The sequence below is a fragment of the Oncorhynchus tshawytscha genome, linkage group LG07, assembly GCF_018296145.1.
Source record: "Oncorhynchus tshawytscha isolate Ot180627B linkage group LG07, Otsh_v2.0, whole genome shotgun sequence".
In the NCBI taxonomy this organism is placed as follows: Eukaryota; Metazoa; Chordata; class Actinopteri; order Salmoniformes; family Salmonidae; genus Oncorhynchus; species Oncorhynchus tshawytscha.
Genome location: NC_056435.1, coordinates 28,377,776 through 28,395,188, shown reverse-complemented (window position 1 = coordinate 28,395,188; position 17,413 = coordinate 28,377,776). Strand labels below are relative to the sequence as shown.

Sequence of the window (17,413 nt, the reverse complement as noted above, 5' to 3'; positions counted from 1 at the left end):
TGCTTCCTCTTCTCTCCTCTATTCTCCTCTGTTCTGCTCTCCTTTCCTCTTCTCTCCTCTATTCTCCTCTGCTCTGCTCTCCTTTCCTCTCCTCTCTCTCTATCTCTCTCTCCTCTTCTCCTCTATTCTCCTCTGCTCTGCTCTCCTTTCCTCTTCTCTCCTCTATTCTCCTCTGTTCTGCTCTCCTTTCCTCTTCTCTCCTCTATTCTCCTCTGTTCTGCTCTCCTTTCCTCTTCTCTCCTCTATTCTCCTCTGCTCTGCTCTCCTTTCCTCTTCTCTCCTCTATTCTCCTCTGCTCTGCTCTCCTTTCCTCTTCTCTCCTCTATTCTCCTCTGTTCTCCTCTCCTTTCCTCTTCTCTCCTCTATTCTCCTCTATTCTCCTCTATTCTCCTCTGCTCTGCTCTCCTTTCCTCTTCTCTCCTCTATTCTCCTCTGCTCTGCTCTCCTTTCCTCTTCTCTCCTCTATTCTCCTCTGTTCTCCTCTCCTTTCCTCTTCTCTCCTCTATTCTCCTCTGTTCTCCTCTCCTTTCCTCTTCTCTCCTCTATTCTCCTCTGTTCTCCTCTCCCTTCCTCTTCTCTCCTCTATTCTCCTCTGTTCTCCTCTCATCTCCTCTCCTTTCCTCTTCTCTCCTCTATTCTCCTCCTCTCTTCTTCTTTCCTCTGCTCTCGTCTCCTCTCCTCTCATCTCCTCTCCTCTGCTCTCGTCTCCTCTGCTGTCGTTTCCTCTGCTCTCGTCTCCTCTGCTCTCGTCTCCTCTGCTCTCGTCTCCTCTGCTCTCCTCTGCTCTCCTCTCCTCTGCTCTCCTATCCTCTGCTCTCCTATCCTCTGCTCTCCTATCCTCTGCGCTCGTCTCCTCTGCGCTCGTCTCCTCTGCGCTCGTCTCCTCTGCTCTCTTCTTGTCTCCTCTGCTCTCATCTCCTCTGCTCTCGTCTCCTCTGCTCTCCTATCTTCTCCTCTCCTCTGCTCTAGTCTTCTCTCCTCTCCTCTGCTCTCCTCTGCTCTCCTCTGCTCTCCTATCCTCTGCTCTCCTCTGCTCTCCTATCCTCTGCTCTCCTATCCTCTGCTCTCCTATCCTCTGCGCTCGTCTCCTCTGCGCTCGTCTCCTCTGCTCTCTTCTTGTCTCCTCTGCTCTCATCTCCTCTGCTCTCGTCTCCTCTGCTCTCCTATCTTCTCCTCTCCTCTGCTCTAGTCTTCTCTCCTCTGCTCTCCTCTGCTCTCCTATCCTCTGCTCTCCTCTGCTCTCCTATCCTCTGCTCTCCTATTCTCTGCTCTCCTATCCTCTGCGCTCGTCTCCTCTGCGCTCGTCTCCTCTGCTCTCTTCTTGTCTCCTCTGCTCTCATCTCCTCTGCTCTCATCTCCTCTGCTCTCTTCTTGTCTCCTCTGCTCTCATCTCCTCTGCTCTCGTCTCCTCTGCTCTCCTATCTTCTCCTCTCCTCTGCTCTAGTCTTCTCTCCTCTCCTCTGCTCTCCTCTGCTCTCCTCTGCTCTCCTATCCTCTGCTCTCCTCTGCTCTCCTCTGCTCTCCTATCCTCTGCTCTCCTATCCTCTGCTCTCCTATCCTCTGCTCTCCTATCCTCTGCTCTCCTATCCTCTGCTCTCCTATCCTCTGCTCTCCTATCCTCTGCTCTCCTATCCTCTGCTTTCCTATCCTCTGCTCTTCTCTCCTCTGCTCTGCTCTGTGCAGGGTTGTGCAAAGCTGCATGGCAGGCTAAGCCTGGAGTGTTGAATGGATTTCTGCTTGTTGGGTCATCAGTGTTCCTGAGTCCCCACTGCACGCTTGAATGTCTTTCAATTTAGTCCCTCTGATAACTCTTGCTCCTTCCAAGAGATAAATGTTGAAATATAATAAATGACTTCAACTATTTTGGCATCCAACTGTCTCTCGCTCTCTCTACGTCTCTCCCGCTCTCTCTCCTTCTTTCCCCTTATAGCCATCTCTCACAGTTTATATGCTTTGGAAGGATGATTTATTCTGTCCAATTTATATTCGGAAGATACAGTAGTTAGTCAATATGCACAAGCCACATTTTTTCCCTAATCTTTTCCCAGCACTATTAGTTCTGTTATCTTGCAAGGAGCAGAACACCATTTTGACCACATTCCCATGTTTCTGTTATATTTGTAGCATTCCTGAAGCCTGATAAGCATTGCCATATTTAGTTGTTAGTGAGCCAGTATTTGGATGAGAGGAGATGTATTTCTGATAGGAATGTGCTTTTTTGATAAGAGTGATTGATGATGTCGCTTGGGATGATGGAACAAGTGGACAGCAGCAGAAGTATAGACGACAGAGTGAAAGAAATGACAGTTACAGAGTGAAAGAGAGAGGTGATGACAGTTATAGAGTGAAAGAGAGAGGAGATGACAGTTAGAGTGAAAGAGAGGGGAGAGGAGATGACAGTTAGAGAGAGAGATGGCAGAGTGAAAGAGAGAGAAGTATAGATGACAGTTACAGAGTGAATTAGAGGTGATGACAGAGTGAAATAGAGGTGATGACAGTTACAGAGTGAAATAGAGGTGATGACAGTTACAGAGTGAAAGAGAGGGGAGAGGAGATGAGAGAGAGATGACAGAGTGAAAGAGAGAGAAGTATAGATGACAGTTACAGAGTGAATTAGAGGTGATGACAGTTACAGTGAAATAGAGGTGAGACAGTTAAATGAAATAGAGGTGATGACAGTTACAGAGTGAAATAGAGAAGAGATGACAGAGTGAAAGACAGTTACAGAGTGAAATAGAGAGAGTAATTGACAGTTACAGATCGAAATAGAGGAAAGAGAGAGAGATGAGAGTGAAAGAGAGAGAGAGCAGATACAGAGTGAAAGAGAGAGAGAGCAGTTACAGAGTGAAAGAGAGAGAGAGCAGAGTGAAAGAGAGAGAGCAGATACAGAGTGAAAGAGAGTGAAAGAGAGAGAGAGCAGTTACAGAGTGAAAGAGAGAGAGAGCAGTTAAAGAGAGAGAGCAGAGAGTGAAAGAGAGAGAGAGCAGTTACAGAGTGAAAGAGAGAGAGAGCAGTTACAGAGTGAAAGAGAGAGAGAGCAGTTACAGAGTGAAAGAGAGAGAGAGAGAGCAGTTACAGAGTGAAAGAGGAGAGAGATGACAGTTACAGAGTGAAAGAGAGAGATAGAGCAGTTAGAGAGTGAAAGAGAGAGAGAGAGAGCAGTTAGAGAGTGAAAGAGAGAGAGAGAGAGCAGTTAGAGAGAAAGAGAGAGAGAGAGCAGTTACAGAAAGAGAAGAGAGAGAGAGAGCAGTTACAGAGTGAAAGAGAGAGGAGAGGAGATGACAGTTACAGAGTGAAAGAGAGAGAGAGAGATGACAGTTACAGAGTGAAAGAGAGAGTTAGAGTGAAAGAGAGTTACAGAGTGAAAGTGAAAGAGAGTGAAAGAGAGAGAGGAGATGACAGTTACAGAGTGAAAGAGAGAGAGAGCAGATAGAGAGCAGTTACAGAGTGAAAGAGAGAGAAGAGGAGATGACAGTTACAGAGTGAAAGAGAGAGGAGAGGAGATGACAGTTACAGAGTGAAAGAGAGAGGAGAGGAGATGACAGTTACAGAGTGAAAGAGAGAGAGAGCAGTTACAGAGTGAAAGAGAGAGAGAGCAGTTACAGAGTGAAAGAGAGAGGAGAGGAGATGACAGTTACAGAGTGAAAGAGGGAGAAGAGCGGACACATAGACATGTGACGAGTGATGGTGGAAGATTGGTGTCGTTTCCCCGCTATGCCTCGCTGTAGCTGCCCCACCATGTTTAGGACATGGGCCAATCCCAGCAAGATGAGCTACCAAATCAGCAGAACGGTTACCACAGATGTGTCCTCACCGTGGGGAATGGACAGGAATAGGATAGCTCTTCAATACCAATACAGTATCAGTTCTTATGGATCCATTGTACACACTCTGTTGGTACTACCCCAGGCTGTCAATCATCTCTTTGAGTGGGATGCCCTCAGAATCTCTCCCAAGGAGAGCTCTGATTGATCTGCTCTTTTCTCACTCTCCTCTGATTGGTGGAGTGACAGAGCTGGGGAAAATCCCTCTTCTCTTCTAATGAATAATACAACAGGACGTTCACTCTCATCGCAGAGCGCTCTGGATTGATGAAGAGTCCTTTGTTAGTTGTGTACCAACCTCACGACACACTTTTGGAACCCTGCACTATCATCAGTATTGGAATGCACTTCCAGGCAGAGAGAACTATGACCCACGACTGCCTTTAGATTCATCTGGTGATTTGAAAAGTCTTCTCCCTATCTCTCCCAGTAATAACCCTAGCCGGCTCGTCTTCTTCATCTGTCTCCCATGAAGCTCAGCACAGCTCCATGGCTGTCCTCCTCCTCTGTAGGTATGCCTCAGTCCGCTCTCAGCAGCCTGCCATGATTAGCCAATAAATAACTAACTGCATGTCATAAATCAAGCCGCCGAGTCTCTGTCGCTGTGATTTCCACAGCATTGCCCCCCCCTTGACTGATCACTTCAGTGTACAGAGAGAGGAGAGTGGGAATGAATGAGGCTCTCGGTGTGGAGCAGAGCTGGGACGGTGAGCCTTATTAAAACCATTGCCTGGAATGTCCACAGCGTTATCCTACTGATACTTTTACATATCGTAGCTCGCCCGTTGAGCCCAGGGAACGGTCCTCTCACGGCGAAAAATGGCCAGAAATCAGTTTGGTTTATGGTCGAGACTTAAACGCTATGTATTATTATTAGTTGTAACACTGGTTCCACGTCTGCCGTTATACAAATGACACCTTCCGTTGTGCTGAGGATGATCCAGTCGGTTATCGCTATGTCCCCTGTGGGCAGAGAGGCGCAGCCCTTTATCTCGTAGCAGCCCTGTAATCGAGAGAGGGGAACAACGGAGGAGGGGGTTCAAATCAAATGTTATTAGTCACATGCGCCGAATACAGGAGGTGTTAACCTTACAGTGAAGTGCTTACTTACGAGCCCTTAACCAACAATGCAGTACAAATGAGAACAAGAAATAAAAGTAACAAGTAATTAAAGAGCAGCAGTAAAATAACAAGTGAGACTATACACAGGGGGGGGTAGTAGTACAGAGAATTCAATTGGACATCAGAAAGTTCGCGGAGGGGAGCTTTGTATGACGCATACCTTTTGTGTCAACATTACTTTGCCTCTCTGTGTGTGACATTGTCCTGTAGCCTCCTCCATGTCTGGGTCTGCTCCTACCTAAACCTGGCCTGTCAACAGGGCCCATGCTAGTTAAGGAGCAGCTACATTGTGACGGGCGTTGCCTGGCCCTTCCCACAGATCTAGGATTAGCCCCCAATACTAACCTCTACCTCGAGGGGCATGAGAACATTTCTGACCCTGTATCGCTGGTTAGGACCAACCTCTACCTACTACCCGGAGAGAGAGAGAACACCCAGCAGGGGGCAGACGAGAGACAGCGGGAAAAGATTCACTGGGGCCATTTGAGGCTCTCTAGTCAAGTCTAGCAATCTCTGTTCTATTCTCCATCCAACAATCCGCAACAAACCCCAGGTACACCCCCACCCCCGTACTGCCTTGCAGGCTAGGTTTTATCGTAATCCTCATCATGGCCCTTGGCATCACACTCCGCAACCCCTGTCTGCCCGTTATCTTTGAGTGGAGAGATTGTGTCCCTGTGTTGGGGGTTACTGCTCCTCTATCGAAGATGGAGGAATGTGGGAGAGGAGAGAGAGAGAGAGAGAGGGGAGGGGAAGCAGCGAGGGAGGACTGCAGCGACAGACTGGGGGTGCGTAAGGAAGGCACCGAGTTTGACAGTGGATAAAAGGTCCTCCCTACGAACCTTATCTCAGTCAACATAGGGCCCCGCTCCTGGGGTGGGACTTTATCGCTGTCAGAGTTCAAGCCACATAGCCAGCAGGGCCTCTGGGTACATTTGATGCATATAAAAAAAGCTGGTGATAGCATTTGGCTTGGAGTGTGAACCAGGCAGGATCTCATCCTGTGGAATATGTAGGAGGGTTTGGCTCTGATAAAAGATACCAGCACTGCTGCCAGAGGTTGATTGGAATGTAGTCAGGTGCGCTCTCAGCGGGGCTGAATAAAGAAGTGATTTACTCTCTTTTATCAAAACATAGCTCGTTTGTTCGATATTCTGTTTCCTAGGCTTAGTTCCATTGACCGTGTGGAAGGTTCAGAGAGAGAAAGCGAGGCAGCCAAATGGCAGATGAAGAATGAGAGCTCAGTTTCCTCTCTGTGCCATCGACTGTGTTCACCATCAATGCTACTCTGTCCCAGTGTGGCACACTGCCATCGCTGGGGCAGGGTGGAAGAGGGCAAAGGCCTCCCCCCTCCCCACTGTCACTCAAGCATTTACATAAATGTCCCTTTTCCCCCAACTGTGACATTTGCATAAATCCTCAGACTGTGTGAAAACTTTGATTCAGAGTGTTGACCATAAATGGATGATGTTTGGCTCAGAGAGGGCCGGACTGGGAGAGACGAGCAGTGGAAAGAAGATATAGCCTCTCTTGACATTCTCTTTTACTGTAGTTCCACACAGTTGAATCACATTTCCCACACAGAAATACATGACACACCTCATTCTCATATTGCACCAGTCAATTCCATGGTTCTGAACCCACGTTAACGCAAACAGAATACTACTTTTTCCACTACAGTTCTGAAACGGAAATGTGGAAGCATCCCCCTTTTTAAGTTCATTCATCTCCTCGTCCTTCAAAACAACCACTCTTCATTTCTTCCTGTCTAGCCTGTTCGTGTCCACGGTGGCCAATCTGTCAGTTCTCATTCAGGCGGGCTGCTCCAGCCTCAGACAGGATGCAACATGGCTCTCCCTGGAGTGGCTCCCTGCATGTCCTGCCATATCCAGGTGTTGCTATGAAACAGCAGTCACAATGAGGAGATGTGGGGAACTCCTTGACCTAACACACGGCTGAGATCTAACAGTCAAGTGTTCCTCCTCTTTCTTCTTCTCACACTGACAAAGGCTGATGATAGAAATATCTCACAGACTTACAGAGACCCATCCTACTTTATCTCACAGACTCACAGGGACCCATACTACTTTATCTCACAGACTGACAAACACCCATTCTACATGATATCATAGACTAGGAGACCCATCCTACATCTCACAGTCTCACAGGGACCCATTCTACTATATCTCACAGACTTACAGAGACTATGTTCTACTTTATCCCACAGACTCACAGCAACCCTAGTTAAATAAAGGTTAAATAAACAATAAAAATGAAAATCTCAGACTTACAGAGACCCATCCTACGTTATCTCACATACTTTCAGAGGCCCATCCTTCGTTATCTCACAGAATTAGAGACCCATCCAACATTTTCTCACAAACTCAGAGACCCATCCTACTTTATTTCACATTGACCCATACTAATTTCTCACATACTTTGAGACCCATCCTTCGTTATCTCACAGAATTAGAGACCCATTCTACTTTATCTCGCAGACGTTCAGGGGCCTAACCTCCTTTTTTCTCACTGACTCACGGATACCCATCCTACTTTATCTCAGACTTACAGACCCATCCTACTTTATCTCATAGACTTAGAGACCCATCCTACTACATCTCACAGACTTACAGAGACCCATCCTACTCTCTCACAGACTTAGAGACCCGTTCTACTTAATCTCACAGAATCACAGGGTCCCATCCTACTTTATCTCACAGACTTAGTGACTCTTCCTATGTTATCTGGGGCGGCAGGTAGACTAGTGGTTATAGTGTTGGGCTCTAACCGAAAGGTTGCTGACAATGTCAACATCTGTTGTTCTGCCCGCGAACAAGGCAGTTAACCCACTGTTCCTATGCTGTCATTGTAAATAATAATTTGTTCTTAGCTGACTTGCCTTGTTAAATAAAGTTTAAATAAACAATAAAAAAGTTAGATCTCACAGACTTACAGAGACCCATCTTGCATTATCTCACGGACTAGACTAACAGAGGCCCATCCTATGTTTTCTCACAGACTTAAAGAGATCCATTTTAATTTATCACAGACTCACAGAGACCCATCCTACTTTATCTCACAGAGACCCATCCTACTTTATCTCACAGAGACCCATCCTACTTTATCTCACAGAGACCCATCCTACTTTATCTCACAGAGACCCATCCTACTTTATCTCACAGAGACCCATCTTACTTTATCTCACAGACTTGGAGACTCATCCTACATTTTCACATAGATCTTACAGAGACCTATTCTACTTCATCTCACAGACTTACAGAGATGATCCTTCGTTATCTGACAGACTTAGAGACCCATCCTACTTTATCTCACAGAATTTCAGGGATCCGTGCTACTTTATCTCACAGAGTCACAGTGACCCATTCTACTTTACCTCACAGACTAGACTCACAGAGACCCAGCCTACTTTATCTCAAATACTTACAGAGAAATGCTTACAGAGACCCATCCTACTTTATCTCACATACTTACAGAGATACTTACAGAGACATGCTTACAGAGACCCATTCTACTTTATCTCACAGACTAACAGGGACCCATTCTACTTTAGCTCAGACTTACAGTGACCCATCCTTCTTTTTCATAGACTCACAGAGACCCATCCTGCTTTATCTAACATACTTACAGACCCATCCTGCTTTATCTAACATACTTACAGACCCATCCTACTTTCTCACATACTTACAGAGTACTAATTCTACTTTATCTCACAGACTGACAAACACCCATCATACTTTATCTTACAGATTTAGAGACCCATCCTACTCCATCTCACAGACTTACAGGGACCTATCCTACTTTATCCCACAGACTCACAGAGACCCATCCTACTTTATCTCACAGACTCTGACTCATCCTATGTTATCTGGGGCGGCAGGTAGCCTAGTAGTTAGAGCATTGGGCCTGTAACCAAAAGGTTGCTAGAACGAATCCCAGAGCTGACAAGGTAAAAATCTGTTGTTCTGCCCGTGAACAAGGCAGTTAACCCACTCTTCCTATGACGTCATTTAAAATAACAATTTGTTCTTAGACCTTACAGAGACCCATCCTACTTTATCTCACATACTTACAAAGACCCATCCTTCTTTCTCACAGACTCACAGGGACCCATTCTACTTTATCTCAGACTAGACTCACAGAGAGCCATCCTATGTTATCTCAGACTCACAGAGACCCATCCTACTCCATCTCACAGTTTCACAGAGACCCATTCTACAATATCTCACATGCTTACAGAGACCCATCCTACTTTATCTCACAGACTGATAAACACCCATCCTACTCCATCTCACAGTCTCACAGAGGACACAATCTACTTAATCTCAGATTTACAGAGACCCTATCCTACTTTATTCCACAGACTCACAAAGACCCATACTACTTTATCATAGACTCAGAGACCCATCTGTCGTGTCTTTACTATCATTAAATTGAGGACTTATAGTTTTTATCAAAGATTCTCTGTAATTAGTATTATGCGATCAACTGTTAAACATGTAACTGTAATTAACTCGGAAGTCGGGGCACCAAGGGAAAATATTCAGATTACAAAGTTATCTGCATGTCATTTCCTAAAACAACTATTCAGATATTTTATGTCATCAATTAGTCTTCGAATTAATGAATTAATTTACTTTACCTCACGTTTAGTCTCATTCCAAACGTCGTACATTGTTGGTTATCTGCACAAATCCAGTCTTCACTATGAGTCGTCCATACATCAATTGTCTTAAATCATTTATTTATTACTAAGTAATTCACAGGAATGCATAAACAAACAAACAAGGTAAATGTGGTTACAAGAAATGATAGGAGAATGTGCCCTAGTGGGCTAAACCGACATGGCGGCTTGTTAGACAAAAGGGGAAGTGGGCGTCGACTAAGAAGTCACCACAGAGTGATAATTATAACAATTGAAATGCTAATCCTTTGCACATGAACGCTCACTCAATCGGGAACAATTGCAATCAATATACACCGGCTGGCTTCCGGGTTGGATGAGCGCTGTGTTAAGAAGCAGTGCAGCTTGGTTGGGTTGTGTATCGGAGGACGCTTGACTTTCAACCTTCGTCTCTCCCGAGCCCGTACGGGAGTTGTTGCGATAAGACAAGATAGTAGCTACTAAAACAATTGGAAACCACAAAATTGGGGAGAAAAAGGGGTAAAATGTCAAATAAAATAAAAAAGGGAGATGGAATCTAAAACAAAAATCCAGAAAATCACATTGTATGATTTGCATTTTATTGCATGCAATAAGTATTTGATCACCTACCAACCAGTAAGAATTCCGGCTCTCACAGACCTGTTCGTTTTTCTTTAAGAAGCCCTCCTGTTCTCCACTCATTACCTGTATTAACTGCACCTGTTTGAACTCGTTACCTGTATAAAAGACACCTGTCCACACACTCAATCAAACAGACTCCAACCTCTCCACAATGGCCAAGACCAGAGAGCTGTGTAAGGACATCAGGGTTAAAATTGTAGACCTGCACAAGGCTGGGATGGGCTACAGGACAATAGGCAAGCAGCTTGGTGAGAAGGCAACAACTGTTGGTGCAATTATTAGAAAATGGAAGAAGTTAGAGATGACGGTCAATGCAAGATCTCACCTCGTGGGGCATCAATGATCATGAGGAAGGTGAGGGATCAGCCCAGAACTGTACGGCAGGACCTGGTCAATGACCTGAAGAGAGCTGGGACCACAGTCTCAAAGAAAACCATTAATAACACACTATGCCGTCATGGATTAAAATTCTGCAGCGCACGCAAGGTCCCCCTGCTCAAGCCTGCGCATGTCCAGGCCCGTCTGAAGTTTGCCAATGACCATCTGGATGATCCAGAGGAGGAATGGTAGAAGGTCATGTGGTCTGATGAGACAAAAATAGAGCTTTTTGGTCTAAACTCCACTCGCTGTGTTTGGAGGAAGAAGGATGAGTACAACCCCAATAACACCATCCCAACCGTGAAGCATGGAGGTGGAAACATCATTCTTTGGGGATGCTTTTCTGCAAAGGGGACAGGATGACTGCACCGTATTGAGGGGAGGATGGATAGGGCCATGTATCGCAAGATCTTGGCCAACAACCTCCTTCCCTCAGTAAGAGCATTGAAGATGGGTCGTGGCTGGGTCTTCCAGCATGAAAACAACCCGAAACACACAGCCAGGGCAACTAAGGAGTGGCTCCATAAGAAGCATCTCAAGGTCCTGGAGTGGCCTAGCCAGTCTCCAGACCTGAACCCAATAGGAAATCTTTGGAGGGAGCTGAAAGTCCGTATTGCCCAGCGACAGCCCCGAAACCTGAAGGATCTGGAGTAGGTCTATATGGAGGAGTGGGCCAAAATCCCTGCTGCAGTGTGTGCAAACCTGGTCAAGAACTACAGGAAACGTATGATCTCTGTAATTGCAAACAAAGGTTTCTGTACCAAATATTAAGTTCTGCTTTTCTGATGTATCAAATACTTATGTCATGCAATAAAATGCAAATTAATTACTTAAAAATCATACAATGTGATTTTCTGGATTTTTGTTTTAGATTCCGTCTCTCACAGTTGAAGTGTACATATGATAAAAATTACAGACCTCTACATGCTTTGTAAGTAGGAAAACCTGCAAAATTGGCAATGTATCAAATACTTGTTCTCCCCACTGTATATGTTTACGCTCAGTGTGTCCTCTTGATCGCTGGTGAAAAGTTTGTTTCTGTTGGAGAGTTTCGTCCTCTCTCTCTCTGTCTTGGTTAGAGGGGGTAGTTCAGAGTGACATTCATTCATTTGTTATAGAATGGATGTTTCGGTGGTTGTCGTTCTTCACGTTCAATGATAACGAATTCCTAGCTGCAGACTAGTAATTAATATCAAAGACTTGCTCTTATTCTGTCGGTATCGATAGTCTAAGAGTTTAACCACGTGGTATGGTTAAAAGATTCAGCAATGGTCTACAACCTTCATCCTCTCCTAATGGAGAAAAACATGGTCTGGTGATAATTTCTCAAAGTTAGTTTATTCGGAATTACAGAGAAGGGGCTGTCCCAGGATGCCTGACCCTAACTGGGCTCAGGGGCGGTCCTCTGATTTAGTTCTCCAACTCCAATTCCCTTTTTGAGTTTTCCTTCATTAAACAGTCCAAAATCACATTGTAAAATTGTGTAAACAGTATCCTACTTTTTCTCACAGCCTCAGAGACCCATCTTACTTTATCTTATAGACTTAGAATCATCGTACGTAATCTCAGACTTACGGAGACCCACCCTACTTCATCTCACAGAATTACAGAGGCCCATCCTACACTGTCACACAGACTCACTGAGGCCCATCCTACACTGTCACACAGACTCACTGAGGCCCATCCAACTCTATCACACAGACTCACTGAGGCCCATCCTACTCTATTACACAGACTCACTGAGGCCCATCCTACACTGACTCACTGAGGCCCATCCTACACTGTCACACAGACTCACTGAGGCCCATCCTACAGACTCACTGAGGCCCATCCTACACTATCACACAGACTCACTGAGGCCCATCCTACACTGACTCACTCACACACTGTCACTCACTCACTGAGGCCCATCCTACACTGTCACACAGACTCACTGAGGCCCATCCTACACTATCACACAGACTCACTGAGGCCCATCCTACTCTATCACACAGACTCACTGAGGCCCATCCTACTCTATCACACAGACTCACTGAGGCCCATCCTACACTATCACACAGACTCACTGAGGCCCATCCTACACTATCACACGGACTCACTGAGGCCCATCCTACACTATCACACAGACTCACACGTTTCCAATGGTGGTTCTGTTTCTAACACTTCAGAAATGACTGACTGCTCTTTCTTTCTCTCCCTTGCACTAACCTTTCTTTCGCTCTTACTTTGTCACACACACACGCTTATCTCTCTCTCTTTTTCACAGTATGATGAACATCAGGAAGTGTGTTTGGTGAGAGCAGATATTTCTCCCTCACATGCCCCTGATAAGAGCTGTTTAAATAGTTAACCATGGTATTACATCACCTACTATTGGGAAAAATGGAAAGCATTCTAGTTTGCTGAGGATAAGTCGATATTCAATTAACCCAGGCAGACAGTCATGGTGACTGTTTATCAATAGCTCTTTTTTAACTGCACACCTCTGGCACACTTAATTACACTTCCCATTAATAGCATCAAACTAGTGAACAAACAAACAACCACAACATTGGGCTAAGTTAGGAAAGTAGCAAGAGAGAGAGAAGAGGATGACTCTCCCTGGTTAGAGGGGAGTCTGTCTGTTGGATTCACTTCTAATGCCATAAGGCATGTCTGACATGTCTTTACATTCGAGACAGAGGAGGACCTTGTGTTAGTGAGATGCAATGGTTATACATCCTCAACGTATCTGCCCTGTTATTGATGTCTATCTGGGGCACGTTGACCCTTGACCTCCTGGAATCATTCAACAGCCCAGTGTATGGAAGCGCCTTCCCCACCCGGGGTCAGAACAGACAAACAGTGCTTTCATACACACTGCCCCACCATGGCCCCCCAGCTGTCGCTGTGTTTACACCTTGTGAACGCTAAGCAGACATGTTCAAATGTCAGACTCAAGAGACCAAACAAGGGCTGATGAGACAGTTGAGTTACACAGAGACGGTTCTCCATGCTCTGATGCTGATGGTCACACTGATTCATCATGGATGTGTAGCGTTGACCATTTTGAACAGAGATTGTAATCTGGCTCTGATGAATTGAGATGTTAATCGGTGTACCATGTCAGTCAGATATAACCATGCCATATTAACTTTACTCTACCTACGTCGTATATGCAATGTATTGTATGTCAGGGCGTGACAGAAATGTGAAAGTATTTTGCGAGTGATAGAACTATAGTGGAAACATGTTCTAAGTGCTCTCTGCAATGTCCTGCTGTTTTTTTTTTTAAATAGATGTCCATCATTCTGCAGTCTACCTTAGAGCTAGCCTGAGGTAACAGACTACACTGGTCCTCTCTGACTGCTCCCGTCTCTTATACTCACCTCTCTCCACCTCAACCTCTCTTTTGTCTGTCTGTCTGTCTGTCTCTATCTATCTCTTTCTCTCTCCCTCCATCTCTTTCTCTCTCTCTCTCTCTTTCTTTCTCTCTCTCTTTCTTTCTCTCTCCCTCCATCTCTTTCTCTCTCTCTCTCTCTCTCTCTCTCTCTCTTTCTCTCTCTCTTTCTTTCTTTCTCTCTCCCTCCATCTCTCTCTCTCTCTCTCTCTGTCTCCTTTCTCGCTCTCTCTGTCTTTCTCTCTCTCTCGCTCTGTCTGTCTTTCTCGCTCTCTCTGTCTTTCTCTCTCTCTGTTTCCCTCTCTGTTTCTCTCTCTCTCTCCCTCTTACAGGGATAATACATGTCTCCCAGCCTGAGGCCAGACTAACTGGTCGACTACTACAGTATCTGAGAGGCACAGAGAAATGATGTGTGAAAGCACCAGCAGCTACACCACATTACATTACGGGTTTCATTTCAAACTAGGGTGTGGTGGAACTGCAGTAACCTCCCAGTGAAACTTGGATCTTGTACCAGAACTGTCTGTTATACCGACTCCCTGGTCTCGCCCTGCCTCTGTCTGCCACTCCATTGTGTGAATGCCAGTGAGCACGTTGGCTATTATCACCCAACCTAGACAGTGGCTCAGAGTGACGTGTTTTTTTAAACGTTTATCTCCCTGACTTTGTTCACAGACACAGGGAATATACAGGTTTAACACTGCTCATAGAATCAATCCAGATGTATGGTTTGATCAGGGTGTCACGGAGATGTGCTGAGTCGTAGCTATGCTGAGAAGGGTTGACGATTTCCCTCGCCATACAAATGCAGTACATATTCAAATCTCTGTGGTTCACAAAAACCGTCCATCCCTCCAAATAGGAATTGATCTGCGAGTGTTTGTTTGTTGGGCTTAAAGATTATTCTCAGACGGGTAATCCTTTGGAGCAGTCTTTAATCAAAGACATAAGCCCACAATGCTCTTTAGCTGAGGCTCAATTGGAATTCTCCCCGCCTCTCCTCCTCCGTGTTGACCCTTATAAGTGAGTTGTGCCTCTCTCTCTCTCTGTCTGTCCTCTGCTAAGTTTGCTCTCGGGGTTAACATGTTTTCCTCTTAGCCGGGCTTGAGCCAGCCCCCTTTTCTTTCCTCCGATGTGGGGGTGAGCTTTCCTGGGACAAAGGGAGGAATATATAATGAATAGAAAGAGAGGGGGTGGGAGTGACAGAATGACAGCGGGTGTGTGTGTGTGTGTGTGTGTGTGTGTGTGTGTGTGTGAGAGAGAGCGAGAGAGAGGAGGAGGGAATTGATATAGAGCACTTGACTAGTGTTTGTCACAGGGAGCAACATTACAGCCAAGCCCAGAGAGGTGGAGAGAGGAGGAAAGTGGGAGAAACGAGCTTTTCATCTACCCATAAAAGAGTGGATTACTAACTCATTACAGGCTGTCTGTAGGATGTGGGATACATGAGGTATTCTGTAGTTAGAGAGTTTGAGAAGCGGCGCTCGGCTCGGTCTAACCGCCTCTAACTCCCCCCTCTCCCCTGGTGCTGCAGCACATGGTATGTTCCGTTTAAAAGGGTGCATGTCATCTCTCTATGCGCTGGGTCCTCTCGCAGAGCAGCTGCTCACAGCACATTCTCCTCGGCAGGAACACTCACTTTCCCTAAACCGCCTGCTGTGTTTGATCTTTCTCTCTCTCCGTCTCTCTTTCTCTCTCTGTCGCACTCACTTTCTTTCTTTGGCAAAACACTCATAGTCATACACAGAAACAGTCTACTGGTTGGGGACAGGAGGATACTGACTGTGCAGTAACAGGTAGACACAGCATCTCTCTCCTGGCTGAACGGAGGGGAGAGAAGAGGAACTGGCTGCTGGCATCTTTATGTGTGAAGTAAACTGTGAGGGAAGAGGAAGAGGAGGAGGACAAAAAGGAGAAGAAGAGGGGGAGAGGGTCTCAGTCTCTTCATCCCCCAATGCTCCACTTGACACCATGCTGCTCTGTGTGGGTTTGGTCCTCAGGGGAAAATCCTTAAAATGATGGAAGACAACAAGCAGCTGGCTCAGAGGATCGATGGGGCCATCCAGTCTGCCAGTCAGGAGGTGACCAACCTGCGCTCAGAGCTGTCGGCCACCAGCCGTAGACTGGCAGAGCTGGGGGCCAGCAGCCCCCCCTCGCCCCTGGAGAACAACCACCAGCATCACCAGCACAACCACCATGACCATGACAGCCTCCGCTACCAGGGTGAGTTACACTCACTGTGTGTGTGTGTGTGTGTGTGTGTGTGTGTGTGTGTGTGTGTGTGTGTGTGTGTGTGTGTGTGTGTGTGTGTGTGTGTGTGTGTGTGTGTGTGTGTGTGTGTGTGTGTGTGTGTGTGTGTGTGTGTGTGTGTGTGTGCGCGAGTACATATACCTTTACCCGTGACTGATTTTAAAACGAGTGTTGGAAGTATTTGGGGTAACTCACAACTGGGCGTCTAGATGACTAATCTCATTCTGCTGTTCCTCCGCTAACCTATTCCTTCGCTGGATAACGCACAGCAGCCTGATAGGGTTAGGGAAGTGGGAGAATGGAACGAGGGCAAGTCTTCTCCTGGTGTGCTTTCCCAGGCAGCGGTGGAGTCTCTGTGGGTTTCTCTGAGGCTACGCTCCCCCTGGCTCCGGCTCCGTTGTTGGCTCTTTCTCTCTGTCTGTGTGAGCCAGTTGCTACCAGACGCTCCGGCATGAGTCTTGCGCCACAGCACACTGCCATGAAGGGGAGAGGTGTGAGAGCAGTGAGCACATGGTTGATCAGGGTGATCTGGACAGTCGTACTCATGTTGCTTCATTCACGTCATAACATGCACTAGGCGGTGTCTCTTAAAGTTTGCTCATAGATGTAGTGGAACCGAAAGGATATAAGTGTGAGGGTGTTTCAGAGCCTGGGAGTTCGCTGAGCTGTGTATGATGGGATTCATGACAGTAGTATGTAGTGGTTTGTGAGTGGTTTGTACTGCCTTATCTTATTTATAGTTCCACTGAGAGTGGGGCAATTGTGGATGTCAGCTACAGTACCAGTAAAAAGTTTGGACACACCTACTCATTCAAGGGTTTTTCTTTATTTTTTAAAAACTATTTTCTACATTGTAGAATAACAGTGATGACATCAAAACTATGAAATAACACTTGGAAACATGTAGTAATCAAAACAGTGTTAAACAAAATTCTTCAAAGTAGCCACCCTTTGCCAAGATGACAGCTTTGCACACTCCTGGCATTCTCTCAACCAGCTTCACCTGGAATGGATTTTTGAGATGTCTGTTACTTGAACTCTGTGAAGCATTTATTTGGGCTGAAATCTGAGGTGCAGTTAATTGCCAATTTCCAAGGCTGGTAACTCTAATGAACTTATCCTCTGCAGCAGAGGTGACTCTGGGTCTTCCTTTCC

The 17,413-nt window shown here is 46.0% G+C and overlaps 1 protein-coding gene across 3 annotated transcripts in view; it reads left to right on the top strand.

Moving 5' to 3' along the window:
- Positions 1-17,413, top strand: part of LOC112254307 (kazrin) — a 149,887-nt gene that overhangs the window by 50,145 nt on the left and 82,329 nt on the right. For all 3 annotated transcript variants that reach the window (XR_006083719.1, XM_024426720.2, XM_024426721.2), the window contains exon 3: positions 16,009-16,231. Coding sequence is in view for 2 of the 3 variants with exons in the window: in XM_024426720.2 (XP_024282488.2) it covers positions 16,009-16,231 (223 nt within the window). In the remaining variant the exon portion in view is untranslated. The remainder of the gene's footprint in view (positions 1-16,008; positions 16,232-17,413) is intronic.